This window comes from Strigops habroptila, chromosome 9 (genome assembly GCF_004027225.2).
Source record: "Strigops habroptila isolate Jane chromosome 9, bStrHab1.2.pri, whole genome shotgun sequence".
Lineage (NCBI taxonomy): Eukaryota > Metazoa > Chordata > Aves > Psittaciformes > Psittacidae > Strigops > Strigops habroptila.
This window is the reverse complement of record NC_044285.2, coordinates 23,090,082-23,106,366: the sequence shown is the minus strand read 5'-3', so window position 1 is coordinate 23,106,366 and position 16,285 is coordinate 23,090,082. Positions and strand designations below refer to the sequence as shown.

The following is a 16,285-nucleotide window of genomic DNA, read 5'->3' as shown; positions in this document are numbered from 1 at the left end:
AAGGCCAGGTTGGACACAGGGGCTTGGAGCAACCTGCTCTAGTGGAAGGTGTCCCTGCCCATGGCAGGGGGTTGGGACTGGATGAGCTTTAAGGTTCCTTCAGCCCAAACCATTCCATGATTCTGTGATACATCCAAGCCCTTGAGGACTTCTCATTTGGCTCATTTGAAAAAGCTCATGTGCTCCACCAAGATGAGCTCTCTAAACCCAGCCTGGAGCCACTCCCGGCACAGGGACAGCCCCTGACAAGCCTTTGTAGCAGCAAGTTTGCAGCAAATCACCTGGATCAAGGTTGCACGTGAGCTTTTTCTTCCAGTTTTCAGGTTTAATCTCAATTTCCATAAGATTTTCACTTTATTTCCATGCCCTTCCCACAGCTTTGCAGCCTGGGCATGTCTTGCTGGATGTTGGAAGCAAAGACTTCAATGTGGCTCCAGGTGAAGAGGATTTGAAGGCAATTAGGGAATAAAAGGGGAAATCTCTTCCCACCGGTGTGTGGGGTTGTTGTGGGTTATAAAATCAGCCTCAAGGCTTTCCCTGGGGAAGAGAGGCACAGGGGGCTGTGGTGGGTTTCTGTGTACAAAAGGAATGGGAGGTGAGGGGGAGCAGGAAGGGGTGTCTGTGAGCAGTGGGAACTCATTGGGCTCTCTCATGAGGTGAGGGATTTTCCTCTATTCCCAGGGGATTTTTGAGGAGGAAGCCAGCAGGAGACTGCTGCTTCTCCAATTTAGGTGATCCTCATAGGAAAATGGACTGTGGTTATCTTTGATTGCTGGCTGTTTCCAGGCTAAAAGTGAAGGGAAGGAACTTTACTGTTTCCAGCTTGTCCTTCCCCGAAACTGGGTGGGTTTTGAGACCTTCAGCTTTCCCTGTGCAGGGAAAATCCGATGGGCCTATGGAGGTGTCCAGGGGTGGTTCTGCCCACCCTGAGCAAGGAAGATGCCTGGTGCTGCCTCTCAGCTCCTTCCTGAGAGGCCTGAGGGCCCTGCGGAGGTTTGTGACCAACAGCTTCCACTCTTGTGACCGTGGCCCTGGGCCAGGAGACACGGGCACTTCCCATGGGGTTGGCTGCTTGCTCCATCCCACTCCTCCCCAGTAAGTCCAGGAGGGTCTGAGCACAGGGCTGGGGGACCAAAGGGTGCTGAGAAGAGGGTGTTCAGGGAGGCCCCTCTGCAGCACCCATGCCTTGGGGTTTGGGGGCTATTTCTGGAGATGTGAAAGGAGGCATTTCCTGCTGAGAAGAGTTGTTTTCTGGTCTGCTTTCATGAAAGCAAGTACCTCACTGGCTGTTTGCCTTCAGATATTAGAGAAGCAGGTGATTTCCCTGAGCTGGAGGAAAGATGGATTGAATTTGGCTGTGCAGAGCTCTTCCCTGAGAACAGGTCCCTGCTGCTGCTCACAGAGAGCGTCACCTGCAGGTGGCAAACCCAGACTGGACACATCCCCCAGCCAAGCACAGGCAATTTGAGTGGAGGCAGCAGTAATTGGGCTGACAACGATGGCCCCGGCCATGCTCATGGGCAGGAAGGATGGGGTGAGAGCTGGGATGTGTCGTGTTCACCTGTGGGTGATGGGCTCTGCCATGAAGCTTGGTGGTTCACAGTGTGATGGACACTGCTTATATAGTTGCATTTTACCATTTATGCGCTTTTAATCCCTGTTTGTTACTCTTGGTGCTTTGCGAATCCTTATCACAGTTCTCTTATGGCTTCTCAAGCCCTGCTGGAGCTGGAGGAATGCTTAAATCCCTCATCTTCCACTTTCCAATGAGCCTTGTCCTGCCTTTGCTGCTGGTACTCAAGGTCCCCATCTCAGAGCCGGTGGGAGGCTTCCCCCGCTGCTGATGGGTGATGCTGCTTCAGCAGCGCTGAGCCCTGGTGCTCTCACCTCCTGCCCTGGCGTCCCTCGAGGCTCTAAAATAGGATCATAGAAAGCTCACAGACACCGCCCTCTTCCCCAGGCCCCACCACCAGCAGTCGTAGCAGCCCCTGAGCTGAGGCAGGAAGAAAACTTGGGCTGACAATGAACCCCTGCGCTGCACGGGGCGCTGAGGAAGAGGCACCAACTTCCTCCCTGGCTGAGCTGATCCCGAGCAGAGGCGAGGTGACCATCAGCCTGAGCTTCAGTTCCTCTGCTGTGGCCCAGAGATGCTGTCATCTGACCGGCGCTGCTGGAGCCTCGGCTCCATCTTGCTGCTCCTCGGTGAGTCTTGAGCTGGGCTGGGGATCCCATGGGATGGGCTGTGCTGCCAGGAGCAGCCCAGTGGAGGGGTGATGCTGGTGGGGCTCCTTGGCTGGGTGGAAGTGACAGCTCAATGGTGGTGACCCCAGGGCTGTCATCCCCATGACATATGCCATTGGGGACCTGCCCTGGCTTCAGTCCCAGCAGGGTCATGGTGGCAGCAGCTGCTCCATCCACTGGTAGATGAAGAGCAGGAGGGAGATTTGTTTTTGCCTTCCCCTTTCTTGTCGGGATTGAGAGCTCCTTCACGTGTAGGTGGCCAGAGGGGCAAACCTGGCTGTGAAATGATGCAGTGCAGTGAAGTGCTAGGAGACAAATGCCATTGAGGGTGTTGGGTGGTGAGAGCCCGTCTCTCAGCCCTCACTGGGTCACTGCCATGGTTCACAGCCAGCTCCCTGCAAGCCCTGAAGAGGCAGAGCCCTTTGCTGCCAGAGCTTGGGTTCCCTGTAAAGCATCGAACCCCAGCCTGGTTTGTGTTGGAAAGGACCTTAAAGCTCATCCAGTCCCAACCCCCTGCCACGGGCAGGGACACCTTCCACTAGAGCAGGTTGCTCCAAGCCCCTGTATCCAACCTGGCCTTGAACACTGCCAGGGATGGGGCAGCCACAGCTTCTCTGGGCACCCTGTGCCAGCGCCTCAGCACCCTCACAGGGAAGAGCTTCTGCCTCAGAGCTCATCTCAATCTCCTCTCTTGGGTGATCTCATCGTCCCTCCCTGCTTCCTGGTCTCATGAATTTGTGTGAAGCACTCCCTCAGGGCTGGCTGTACCTTATGGGCTGAGCCGGTTTTGCACCCATGGGGTGCTGGGACCAATGTTCCCCCACCACTACAGTGGGTAAAGCCATCTGGGCTTTATGCAGCTCCTGCCTCTGCCAGCTCCTCATCATGTGTGAATGGTCAGCAGCTCTGGACCCCTCCTGATCCCAACATGGCCTCTGGAGAATTCCCGCCTTCGGTGTTTTCTTTGTACCTCTCTAGGTCTTGCGTGTGGAGGAGTCTCAAGTGGAAAGCACGGAGGTGGAGGATATGGTCAGCATTTACGTCTGAATTGGAGACAGTGTTGACCAGCTGCAGCCGAAGGTGACACCAGAGGTCATGTATGCATCCATCAACATATCCTGATCCACCAGGACCAAACACTGGACCCTACCACCTCCTGCTGTGACCGTGGGAGCTGCCTCAAGCAGGAGCTTTGCAGAACATAGTCGTGCCTCGAAGCAGAGAGGATGTCTTTGTCGCTGATTCTGCACCCTCAGGGCTCCCCCTCCTGCAGCTACACGCTTGGCTGTAAAGGATTTGGAGCAACAGAAGTGCATTAGTTTGTCTGGAAAGTCCCTCTTAAATTTGAAGGACAAGCTGGTTTCAGCTTCTCCTTGAGACTTCCTGGGAATACAGAGACACCTGGAGTAAAGGAAAGATGCTGAAGGCAAATCATGCAGAGCTTGTTGCCACAAACTCCATTTAGTTACAGGGTAACAGAGAGCATTATATGGATTTTAATCATGAGTCCCAGGTTTGCTACCCCATGTCTTGTCATTCAAGGAACATATGAAGATCCTTTGACCTGAAAAGTTGTCCTTATTTTTGTAAGTATTGAGTAAGTGCTGAGTAATGCAGTTTGCTTGAGCTCACAATCCCAGGGCAACAGTTCGTCTGTTGTTCTGAACTGTCCCCCTTGTAGCGCAAGGAGATGGAGCATTCTGTGAGTGGAATTCCTGGAACATAATGCCACTTGATCGGAAGGGTGGGATGCATGTGTGGAAGGCAGCTGAGCCATGTAATTCCAGTTTAAAGGGTCCCACCTCCCCCAGCAGCACCAGCGGTTTCAGGCATCTTTAAAATGCAGGGAGGGCACACATGGAGTTTTGTTTCCCTCTGGCTTTCAGGGAAAGCCAGGCACTATGTACCCTGTGTGCTATGGAAGGGCGAGAGCCTTCAGCATCTCCTGACCACAGCTGCTCTCAGCACATGCAGTGATGGAGAGGGATGATGGGCACAGGTTACTCCTGGGGAGATCCCAACTGGACACAAGAGGAATATGTTTCACCATGAGAACAGTCAGCCACTGGAATCATCTCCTCAGGGAAGTGGTGAAATTCCCAGCACTGGAGACTGTTGAGGTCCAACCGGGCAGGGCGCTGGGCCAACCTGCGCTCAGGATAGCAGCATTTGTAGCATCATGCTCTTGGAATGCTGCATTTGGGGCTGTAGTTCAGCCCGGGGAGGAGCAGCCCTTGCGCAGCTGAGGCCGGGAAGTGCTCGCAGGGAGCCGCAGGGCTGCAGCCGGGCTCTCACCTCACCTCGCTGTGCATGGAGCAGGGAGGAACCCATAGGAATTAATGGGGATGGAAGAGGTGAGCAGAGCTGAGGATGGCTCCATGTGCTCCACAGTGCTCTTCACTCTCCCCTGCTCCCACCTTCTCTTCACCACCTGTCTGCCCCCCTGAGCTGCCACCACAGAAGATGTCACCTTCGCCTGCGCTGTGCCCCCCATCCGTGTGTGTAACCCACACCGGAGCCGTGGCTGCCTCTGCTCTGCCACTTCCTTCTCTGAGCAGGTCCTTGCAGGGCTTGTCCTGCCAAACCCCGCCCCCCACCCGGCCTTTCTTTGCTCTGAAAAGTCAGCGTGGCTTTCCTTGTGGCTGCAAATGGCTCAGCACTTGTGGGGCTCAGGCCCTCTCTGGCTGCATCTCTGAGCAATCTCCCTCTCTGGATACGTGTAGCTTTGTCACACTGTCCTCTTCATGGTCTTGCTGCTTGTCATTATTTATTCCTCCACATTTCCATCTATCCCAGGTGGCTGAATATCATGCTTTGAGACTAGTGCTGAATGAGGGGAGACCCAGTGATAAAGGACATGGTGAAGGCACCCAATGCCTTCACCGTGGATTTTACCAGCAAGAGCCTTCAGCACTGCAGGGACCTGGAGAGCATCCACCGCATGGAGAGCTCCCTGAGTGGGATGGGATCAGGTTAGGATGAGCACAGGATGTGTCAGTGGGCCCTGAGCGGATGTGCCCCTGAGTGCTGAGGGATCTCACTGACAGCACTGTGAGACCACTCCTGGTAACCTCTGAAAGGTGCTGGAGGACACTCAGATGCTGCAGCAGCATGGGAAGGGGAAGAGAGAAGGGCCTGAGCTTGTGCTCATCAGCTTCACGTCTGCTGATGGCCACCTGCTCCTCTTATCTCTCTCCAACCACCACAAGCCACTGGCCCCAAGCAGCGTGTGTGCAAACGCTTCCTGGCAGCTGCTGTGAACAGGTTGGTGCTGCTTTGTCTGTTGTTTGGGCTCTCCTGGTCCCTCAGAAGGTGCAACATAAGAGATGGAAAAAGCTTTTAATATACGTGTGAGAGGAGTTAACCACCAGCAGGAACCTGCCCTCGTCTGGCTTGTAGCTCTTCTGAGTTTAAGAGAGAACATGGTTTTTAAAGTTTCCTTTCAGCAACCTGGAAGGATTAATGTGGCCAGAGTGGCCTGACTGGTAGAAATTGCTCTTTGGAGCAGTTAAATGAAGAGAGGGACATGGGTGATGGGGACGTCATGGGTGGGCAATGCTCACCTATGACAGCTTATCCTTCCTGCAAGCAAGTGAACTATCACCCTGGAGAGCCAAAGCTTCATCCTTCAGAGTCTTTCTGAAGACACCGTTGAGTGAATGCTCACCCCAAACATCGCTGTTGCACGTTGGTACATCCATGGCAGCTGCCAAGGGCTACCCAAGAAATATGCTGCTCCAGGGGAGGGAATGTCCCTTGGGAGGGGACAGGGCTGTTCCTTTTCACAGGTTGCATTGTCCTGCTCATGTCTCGTCCCAACTTCAGTTGCTTTTAGCTCAGCACTGCATGCAGAATGTGACATGTGATATGACCCTGCAAGAACCTGGCACTGCACTGAGGAACCACGTGGATGGGAATAGAGAGCCTGCTGGGCATGGGGAGAAAGGGAGGTTAAAATAGAAACAAGAATGCACAACTGGCCACAGACAAGGGGAGAGGCAGGGTCTGGGTGGAGCAGCCTCCCCTTTAACACCAAAAGTGTCACTGTCTTTGTATTGGGCCAGTTGCAAGCCCCTTAAAGGTCATTTTCCTTCTGCCAGTGTCTGCAGCTGGGGCTGCAGGTGATGCAGTGGCTGCATCAGCTTTAGCCTAAGGCCAAGCAGCCTGGCAAGGGACTAGAACCATACTGAGACACAGATGTGGCAAGTTACAGCGTAAGGAGCATCAGACCTCAGAGCTGGTGTGTGAGGTGCGGATGGGTTTCACTGGGGCCAAGGTGACGGCGTGAGGACAAGCAGAATGGCTTTCACCTGCTAGAGGGGAGATTGAGATGAGCTCTTAGGTAGAAGTTCTTCCCTGTGAGGGTGCTGAGGCGCTGGCACAGGGTGCCCAGAGAAGCTGTGGCTGCCCCATCCCTGGCAGTGTTCAAGGCCAGGTTGGATACAGGGGCTTGGAGCAACCTGCTCTAGTGGAAGGTGTCCCTGCCCGTGGCAGGGGGTTGGAACTGGGTGAGCTTTAAGGTCCCTCCCAACACAAACCAGTCTGTGGTTGTGTGATTTCTCATGCCATGGGTGCTCATTTGATCGTTTGGCTTCAGGGCATGGCAGTGATCTGGGACATCCCCTGTAATCTTTATTGCTGCAAGAACTGATGATAGGCACCTCTCCTGGAAGCGGAGGCAGGTGGGTTATTCTCCCTGCTTTGGCCTCATCAATCAAGCTCAGCATTTCCTGCAATGGGGCTGCTCCTGGGGCTTCCCTGCCCAATAGGGAGAGCATTGGGATCTGCTCGCAGGGAGCTGCATCTCCCTGCTGCCGTGTGGGCAGGGATCAGGCAGTTCTGCCTTCCCGCTCGCAGCAGCATCAGAGGGCGCAGGGGCAAGAGCCAGGAGCTGCCACTGGGAAGGCTCTGGGAAGCGTTCCCAGGCAGAGGAGCAGGAAAGGAGACGGCAGGAAAGGAGAGGAGTGATCGGCAGGGAAACAGTCTGGGACTACCCCCAGTGCTGCATTAGGAGCACCGGAACTCCTCACACGGTACAGCCTGAGCTGTTCTCACAGCGTGGACTCCTGAGGGGCTGCTGGCAAAGCATGGCAGTTCCTGAGCCCTTTTTCCCTGGCAGATGCTGACATGTCATCCCACGGAGCTGCTGGGGACCGGCTGGGTGCTCCTTGCAGGTAAACAGTCCCCAGACTGGGCCGGGTGCCGATGCTGTCTGCATCCAGATCCTCGCCTGGTGCAAGCCCACAGAGAGCCTGAGGCTTCAGCAGAGCTTTGCAGTTGAGCGGCGGGACCTCTTGTCAAATAGGAGGCTTTTTAGAGGGGGCAAATGCTTAACCTGAAAGGGGAAGATGTCTCTGCTTCACTGTCCAAAGACAGAGAAGGAAGAAGCAGCCCAAGAGCTAAGCATAGTGCCAAGGCTAAAAGCCTGCTGCAGATTTATGCTGAGGCTGATGTATGTAATAACAACATTTATTGCAGTTTTACCTATGTGAGAAGCCCCAGTGTGGTCCTTATATATGCACTGGCTGCCTCGAAACGCAAATATACAAAGAGTTTTCAGGGTAAGCATCCGAAAGAGAAAAAAAACCTGTTAGAATGTACCTAGATATCAGACGCTGTGGTGTTAGTGAGCTCCGAGTACCTACCGGATGAGCTTTGGATATTGCAGCTGCCCGTGACAAAGTGTTTCCTCTTCCCTTCTGCTGGTAGTGCTGCATGTTCTGTATGGACAGTGTTTTCCTAGAACAAGGGGACTTTTAGCTATGAGACTTTCTTCTTCTCGGGCTGGGTAACAGCGGGGGGGGGAGGCACGACAAGAGCCGTCTCTCAATGCTGTGGGGGTGAGAGATGGATCAGGTGAGCTGGATTTACCTGTTCCTTTCCCACCTGCAGAACCGCTGGGAGCAGCAGGCAGGGCGCAGGGGCAGCTCTTGGCTGTCTGCACAGACAGCGAATGTACGTGGGCATCCGCTGAAGGGGCAGGAGCCGGGGCACAGGGAAGCGAATGGGGTGCGTGGGGAGCCGGGGCGCCGGGTCCCGCCTTCCCAATGTCCCGGCGGGAAGCGGGGCTAGGGGCTGGCACAGGCTGGTGCTGGTCCCCGTCTCCGTGAGTCACGGAGCTGATGCTCCCGTGGAGGGGCTGCACAGGAGAGGAGGAGCTTTGGGAGAAATCCCGGCACTCCAACAGAGCAGCTCCCCAGGAGTACCACGAATGTTACTAGCAAGTAGCTGGACCGCTGCTGGTGTAGATAAATACCTTTCCTTCTGTTTCCTCTGCTTGGGGCTGGCTCCTTGCTTTAAACCCTTTACATTCACCCTTTAAAATATATGTTTTTAAGACTCCACTCCCCAACCCAGGATTGTAGTTGTGATTCTGCCTGGCTTTTCTTAGAAAGCTTTGTTTTGGGAGGAGGAAGAAACGAAGGTGGCGGGGGGGGACTATGACCTGAAGCCCTCAAGTGCCTCTTGGAGTCCAAGTCTTGATAAGGCCAGAAATCACCCTGTGTTTTGGGGGAGGCAGCTCTGCTGGGAGTGGATGGACACCTTCAGCCCCAAACAAGGCTAGGAATTGGCAATGAGCTACGGAAACTAGGTCAGGATTGGAAAATCCCTTCCTGGCAAGGACTGGGGGGAAACTCCACCTAAAATGCCCGTAAAAGTGGAGTAGAACAAGCTTGCAGCACTGCAAGCAGAGAGCTCCAGGCATCCTGGGCTGTGTTTAGGCACCTGTATCTGCTCCAGCTGGAATGTCTCCCTGCCTGGAAGCGTGATGGGAGATGGCTTTGTGAGAGGCTGCGACCAAGCAGTCCAGGTACTACGTGTGTGTCCCTGGCATCGGGGTACCAAAGCCTCTCCCCAGTCATGCCAACCTGCTCCATCTCCCTGCTTTATCTTCCTTTCTTCATCTCCCTGCCTCATCTTCCCTTCTCCTGCCATCCAGGGCTGCTGGTGCCTTTGCAACAGGCTGTAGAAACCTTGGGACCCCTCAAGAGTAAAGTGGCTGCTGTGGGATCCTCAGTGCTGCTTCCTGGGCTGGGTAACATCACGCAGGTCTACTCCATGCACTGGGAATACCTCAATGGCACCAGCTCCCACACCATCCTGCAGTACTACAGGGGGTCTCACAGCCCAGTCATCCACACACCCTATGCAGAACGAACTGTTTTCCATCCATCCAATGGATCTCTCCTGCTGGAGGATGTCCAGGAAAGTGACAGTGGCATCTACAAAGCGACTGTCAACATGAGAGACAGGGAGAGCCTGAAAATCCTGCTGGAAGTACTCAGTAAGTGGTGGGCACAGGAGGGAGGAACAGGGTAATGGGTGCAAGCAGGGCAGGGGTGTTATCTGACTGTATACGGACTATCAGCCTGTCATGCATGGAGACATCATCAGGGAGACTTTGGGAGGAGGTTCCCAACATGTCCTAGGGGAGCAGATTTGGTGGTGCTGCCCAAGGAGACCTTCCAGGCTGCGACAGAGGGCTGGGCTCCATCCTGGAAACATAATTCCCTCCCTTGCTTTCTGTTCTCAGTGCAGGGATGGAGGGACTGGGGGGATACTGTGTGTCAGTGACAGCTGCAGCAGGTACCTCCAGCACTTGTGGACGGCTGACCAGGCCGAGCCCATGCAGCCTTGTGGAGAAGTCAGGACAAAACCCTCAGCCTCAGGCCATGCTGCCTGATGGTCTGTTTGCAATCTGCAGGCGCCAGATGCTGCCGCAGAGATAAGAGCAGACTTGAAATAATACAGAAGTTCCTCCTCGATATCACCCCCAGCAATTCCCTTCATTTACTTTGGCATTATCCTTTCACTGCTGTCATAATGCTGCTGCCATAATGCTACCACAGCCCTTCACCACCACTTCTCCTTTCAACCACACATAAATGCGAGTGGGATCTGCATCCTTTTCCTCTTTTTTTTTTTTTTCCCCCCTCATTTCCTGACATGTTTTAAAATGCCCTTTATTTATCCAAATGCAATAAAAGCAATGACTCAGCTAGCAATAAAACAGCCCAAACCCATGAGCACGGCAGCCCCAGGGGCTCCCAAGGGAAAAGCACCCGTGGCTGCACTGCTGCAGGCACACGGATGCTGCGGTGGCAATCACAGCCCATCACGGATGCTCCAGGTGATGTCTAAGAGAGCTTCTGGTGTTCCTGTCCCCTTCCCAGGGCCTGTGTCTCGCCCCCGGCTCCAGAGCAGCACTCTCGTGGCCCAGGCCACTGGCGAGGTGCTGTGTGAGGTGGCAGAGGGTAGGGTGGACACCATCGCCTGGAAGAAGGACGGGCAGCCCCTGCCTCTGGACAGAGGCTTCCTCCTCTCCAGCAGCCGCAGCGTTCTGTACCTGAGGTCGGCAAAGAAGTCGGACTGCGGCTCCTACTCCTGCAATGCCAGCAACGGGATAAGCTGGGAAGAAACCTCCCTGAATGTCACTGTTGCAGGTGATGGCTGCTGGGGTTTCACCTCCCATCGGTCTTCCTTCTCTCCATCCTTCCCTGGGGATCCCTGGGTGGTTTCATCCCATCCCTCTGCTTCCATTCCCCAAGGTCTGGCTGCCCTCTTGTGAGGTTGTGCCCCACGTGCTGTTGATAGGAGCTCCCCATGGTAGGGTGATCAGCAGCAATTCCCAGTCTCTGATCCCACCAAAGCACAGCCCTTGGCAAGATGGCCAGCAGGAGATTGGCTGCTCCCTCTTGGAGAAGATCCCAAGTGATGGCCCTTGGTGGAGGTCATGGTGAGCAGGACAAGGAGGGTGGTGGCCAAGGAAGCCTGTGGGCAGCACTTGTCCGAGGTTGGACATTCCATGGACCACAGCCTGCAGCACAAAGCGCTGATTTGTCACCAGTTGGGAAATGAATTGAATGTGTCCTGGTGACGGAGGAGCCCCATGGGCCACCAGAGCCACCCATGCTGGGCCCAGCAATGGTCTCACTGCCGGCTCCTTGGGCTTGTGTTTTCCAGGTCTCTCCCCTCCCTTGCAGGATGTGCTGAGGATTGCGGTGGTTGCTGTGGTCTTTGCTGCTGTCTCAGGATGGGGACTGATCTTTCCTGTCTGCCAGTCTGAAAAGCTCCGGATACGTGAGTCCAGTCGGGGCAACTGAACCCTCATGTCATTTGGGTTGGAAGGAATCTTAAAGCTCATCCAGTCCCAACCCCTGCCATGGGCAGGGACACCTTCCACTAGAGCAGGTTGCTCCAAGCCCTGTGTCCAACCTGGCCTTGAACACTGCCAGGGATGGGGCAGCCACAGCTTCTCTGGGCACCCTGTGCCAGCGCCTCAGCACCCTCACAGGGAAGAGCTTCTGCCTAAGAGCTCATCTCAATCTCCCCTCTGGCAAGTTAAAGCCATTCCCGTTGTTGTGTCCCTACGGCCCTTGTCCAAGGCCCCTCTCCAGGTTTCTTGTAGCTCCTTTAGGCACTGGAGCTGCTCTAAGATCTCCCTAGAGCCTTCTCTTCTCCAGGCTGAAAAAGCTTGGTTAAACCCTGGTACTTCCCAAACATTTTTATTCCAGATAGTTGAGGTGCTGACTGACACCTTTGTGGAAAAAGCCATTTCTCAGGATTTTATCATTTTTTAATGGTTTTTATATTTACTGTTACAAGGCTCCACTTTCAAGAGGTTGTGTTTAATTCTCTGTCCTGCGGGGAAACAGAGCCCTTCCTAGCTCCCCTCACTAAAGAGCAAGTACAACCCACCGGGGGTCCCCCCAGCATCCCGGGTGGGCATAGGCTGCATCCCAGGCTGGGGAAGGGACCGGGGCTGGCACGGGATGCCCGGGGATTCGCAGCTCACCCGGCGCTGCTCTGGTGTCCAGGGGGGGAGCTGTGGCGGTGGCTCAGCGCCTACACCTGCGGGCTGGTGTGCATCGCCTCCATCCTGGCTGGCGCCGCCGGCGGCCTCTGGATGAGAGAGGAAGGTAGGATGTGGCTGCGGGTGGATCGGGACAGGGGTGGTGATGGGAAGACTCTAAGCCTTTACCCTGGAGCACGGAGAAACAATCTCTCAGTTGCAGACCATGTGGGTTGAAGACTTCATGGGAGACGTCTGGTGGGGTCAGGCAGGAAGGCAGTGCCCCCAAACGGAGGGTCACGCAGCTAAGCACGTGGGGATAGACCCAGCCAGAGCGACACATGTCTTTCCCCATGTGTGATCTCAGCTAGCCATGGGGATCTGGACCTCCATGTGGATTACACACCCATCCCTGCAATTAGTATAGTTACTCCCCTTTCCCCAGAGCCCTTGCCCAGGGCTGACTGCAGAAGGGCAGTTACAATGACCAAGAGATAGAGAGGCTGCTTTCAAGAACAGCTCTGTGAGAGAGTGGGAAAGGGATATGATGGAGGGCCACAAAGCAATGAAGGTGGTAGATAGATGGAAGCACCGGTGCTCTGCCCTGTCCCATTTTCTTTCAGGCCCTTCTATTGCAATCATATTGCCAGAGATCGCCCTTACGTACATCATGGTGGTAACCTTCCTGGTCTCCACCACCGTGACCTTCCAACCTACAAATCTCACCCAGCTGAAAAGCAAAGCAGGTGAGCTGCCCTACAAAGGATGCGAGGGAAGGAGAGAGGGAAGCAGGGAGGGAGGGAAAAATGGTCCACGGGGAGTTATTTTGTCCAAAATCTCATTTTTCTTTTTTTTAATGAAACCCATATTTCTGCATCTGTGCTCCTCAGGCTGGTGGGTTCCACACCAGACCACAGGTGAGGGCAGATACCCGTCTGCATCCCATACCACACGCTAACATCACTCTGTTGTCTTCCCCCGGGCAGCACAGCGCACAATGGGCTACGCTGCTCCTGGAGGAGTGCTTGTGGTGGTGCTGACGACCAGCTTCCTCATCAAGAACATCCACCATCGCCATGGTGAGAAGGGTTGCTTCAGGGACCACCTCACACACTGAGGCTAAAGCTTGTACATGATACGTAATCCCAATATCCCTCCAACTCGGCCACTGGGAGTTAGACCCAAACCAAATCCAACAAATTGGGGTTTTCAGAGAAGTGAAATCTTTGCAAAAGCAGAACTAGTTCTCAGCACCCCCCTCTTCATTTATTTTCCCTTGTTTTGCACATGTGCATGTTTCACGGTGGTGATTTGCCTTTGTCTTTTCTCCCCTTCTGCCTCGACGGTGTTTTGTGCTGACTCCTGGCTTGTCTGCCCACAGAAGAAGGATGCACGGATTTCATGGATGTGACCATCCTCACAGTCAGCACAGCGGCCGTGTCGGCCCTCCCGCTCCTCGCCATCTTCCTCTGCTGTAAGTCTCCTGCTCCTTCACTTCCCTGCCCCTCCAAGTGCTTTATACCCAGCCAGCTGGTCTCCTTCTCTCCCCATGGGATCAAGCAGCCACGGCAATCATTTAGGAACAATTTATTTGACTTTTGTGAAGACCCCAAGACCTCTCCATTGCCCGTTTCCCTTCTGTGGAGAGGCCCAGACACCATCCCAAGCACAACGTCCGGTCCTGTGCGTTCGGTGCCTCTCGTATGCTTTCTCCTGCCGCCTGGGAACAGACTTGTCCTTTCACAGATCACACGACTCAGGGGTGGCTGAAGGAAAGTGACACCAGTTGGGTGGACATGGAGAGGTAGAGCCTCTATTGCCTTTTTCCACATAAATTCATACCATCTTGAAGCAAAAAGAGTGGGATATGGAAACTACCCTGTGCCTTGTGTTAAGTCCTAGACCCCAAGAAAGACACAGCCCAGTGCTGCTGTCCCAGCCCCCGATTTCACACTGGGTTCAGTGGGTAGCTCTGTGGAAGTCCCCATCTAGCAAAGCACTTGAGTCCCTGCTCAAATCTCCCCACAGATTTCTCCCCTTGTGACCTCAGCCTGACACCTTTAAGCCTTAATTCCTGCTGGTTTCACAGAATCATAGAATCCTAGAATGGGTTGGGTTGAAAGGACCTTAGAGTTCATCCAGTTCCAACCCCCTGCCACGGGCAGGGACACCTTCCACTAGAGCAGGTTGCTCCAAGCCCCTGTGTCCAACCTGGCCTTGAACACTGCCAGGGATGGGGCAGCCACAGCTTCTCTGGGCAACCCCTGCCAGCACCTCAGCACCCTCATAGGGAAGCAGCCCTTCACCCCAGCCCTCTGGATTTCAGCCATGCTGTGGGTGCCCTTGGGATTAGCCAGCTTTCTAAGGGAATGCCCATGGGGCATCACAACCTCATGGACCTCAGACAACTTCTCTTTGTCCCAGCCAAAACCATCCCGAGATACAGCGGAACCAGTATCGCACCCACAGCTGTTTGTAGGGTCTTGTGCCTTTGGGCCATGCCAGGTTGGGCACAGAGAGAGGCGACTGCAGCCCTCGCCTCTGCTGGGCATGTGGGCTACCAGAGGCCCTGGCTCTAGCAATGCTCAGCACTTCCCTCCTCCTCTTCCTTCCAGGTCCTTTGAAATGTCCCAGCGCAGCAGCAAGGATGCTCCTTCCACCCGTTAGGGGTCGGTCTGGGTGTTTCTCACTTGGCTGAGTCAACCCCAACTTCCTCCCAGGTTTAATGGGTTCAGGGCTCTCAGTTTCAGTGGGTTTCAGCCTCTGGGATACCTGTAATAAATGGCAATGAAATGAACTCATTTCTGCCTTTTGTTTTTAATAACACACAATGGGGGGAGGCCAATTGCACTTTTCTCCTTTTCTTCCTCTTTAAAAGTAGCCCCTTAGTAGAGAAGAACTGTTAGCAATAGCTTCAGGACTCACCTCACCCTTCCCACTTGACTCCCTGCTCCCCGGTGCAGATAATTCAGTGCATGGGGTTTTTTTGGGGGGGTGTTGGGGGGTGTCAGGTTCTTTCCCCCTGAATCCACAGGTCTATGTGCTGCCTGTCCCCTTTAGCACAGGGCAGCATCCTTGGGGGAGCGCTGTCCCCCAGACGTGAGGCTGGGGCAGGGCAGCAGCTGAATTGAGCCTGCTCTTTAACCATGCAAATCCATCAGGGCAGTCCTGGCCTGTGCTGGGTGTGCTGGTATCATCTCCTCCTGCCAGGAGGGGCTCTGCAGTGGGGGGAATTGGGGTGCCAGGGGGGCAGGGTTTGGATGCTGCCTGTGCCGGAGAGGGGAGGACTCGCTCCTTGGGCTCAGCAGGAAACTGAAGCCTTATGAACTCTATTTTGGTCCTTGCTCTTTTCCTGTCTGAAAACGCAGAGCCACATCTGCACCCCAGCCCTGCCTCTCTGCACGCTGAGAGAAACATTACTGCTGGGCACCAAAAAGGGCTGACGTGGGCCCAGCCAGGACCTCAGCACCACGTTTGCTCAGGTGAGCCATTTGCTCACGCCTTCCCGTTCCCTGCTCTCTTCTCTCCTGATAAGAATAGTCCGATAAATAAAGTATAATATAAGACTACTACTAACAATAATGATAAGGGAAATAACAAGCGGACAGAATATAAAACTAAAAGGGCAAAGGAAAAAAACAATAAACACAAGTGATGCATGGTACAGCTGCACAGCACCTGCTGACTGATCCCCAGCCTGACCCAAGCAGCAGTTGGCCCCTTACAGGTAATTCCCCCCAGTTTCTATACTGGGCATGACGTGCTGTGGGATGAATACCCCTTTGGCTAGTTTGAGTCAGGTGTCCTGTCTCTGCTTCCTCCTGGCTCCTTGTGCCCCTCCTCGCTGACAGAGCATGAGACTGAAAAGTCCAACACTATACACTGTCTCTCCTGCCTTGAATGACAGATGGAGCCTGACATCGTGGACTGAATGAACTCGGCGAGCTTTACAGGGATGGTCCGTGGACTAAGACATGATATTCATCTCTTTGTGCGTGTCTGTATACATACGTACAGAGAGAGAGAGAAAAAAAGCAATGGTATATTGAAAAATGTGGGAGCTGAGCATGACGTGAATGGTATGGAACACAGGATGCTGTCCTGTGTTCACCTGTAATAGTTATTTTTCTCCTTCCTAGTATCTGGTGCGGTGCTGTGTTTTGGCTTTAGTCTGAGAACAATGCTGATAACACACCGATGGTTCAGTCGTTGCTCAGTAGCACTTATCCTGATCAAGGACTTTTCAGTCTC

The 16,285-nt window shown here is 54.2% G+C and overlaps 1 protein-coding gene and 1 long non-coding RNA gene across 2 annotated transcripts; both read left to right on the top strand.

The window, feature by feature from the left end:
* The first annotated feature begins 928 nt into the window (after positions 1-928).
* On the top strand, positions 929-3,812 carry LOC115612714. Its single transcript, XR_003993123.1, has 2 exons — positions 929-2,202; positions 3,220-3,812. It is a non-coding gene; the product is annotated as an uncharacterized LOC115612714 (long non-coding RNA).
* Positions 3,813-7,282: 3,470 nt separating this feature from the next.
* Positions 7,283-14,859, top strand: LOC115612710. Its single transcript, XM_030497341.1, has 10 exons — positions 7,283-7,415; positions 9,182-9,526; positions 10,416-10,685; positions 11,206-11,322; positions 12,060-12,161; positions 12,658-12,780; positions 13,021-13,113; positions 13,416-13,508; positions 13,781-13,838; positions 14,650-14,859. Exons 1-10 carry the CDS (start codon positions 7,361-7,363, stop codon positions 14,699-14,701), a joined length of 1,308 nt encoding a protein of 435 aa, XP_030353201.1. The 5' UTR covers positions 7,283-7,360; the 3' UTR covers positions 14,702-14,859.
* Positions 14,860-16,285: the final 1,426 nt, after the last annotated feature.

Bases quoted from the DNA above. Each gene is read 5' to 3' on its own strand.
- LOC115612710 (XM_030497341.1), top strand. From the start codon at position 7,361: ATGCTGACATGTCATCCCACGGAGCTGCTGGGGACCGGCTGGGTGCTC. The intron at 11,323-12,059 runs GTGAGTCCAGTC...TCTGGTGTCCAG, and splicing joins GTCTGAAAAGCTCCGGATAC to GGGGGGAGCTGTGGCGGTGG. The intron at 12,781-13,020 runs GTGAGCTGCCCT...TCCCCCGGGCAG, and splicing joins CCAGCTGAAAAGCAAAGCAG to CACAGCGCACAATGGGCTAC.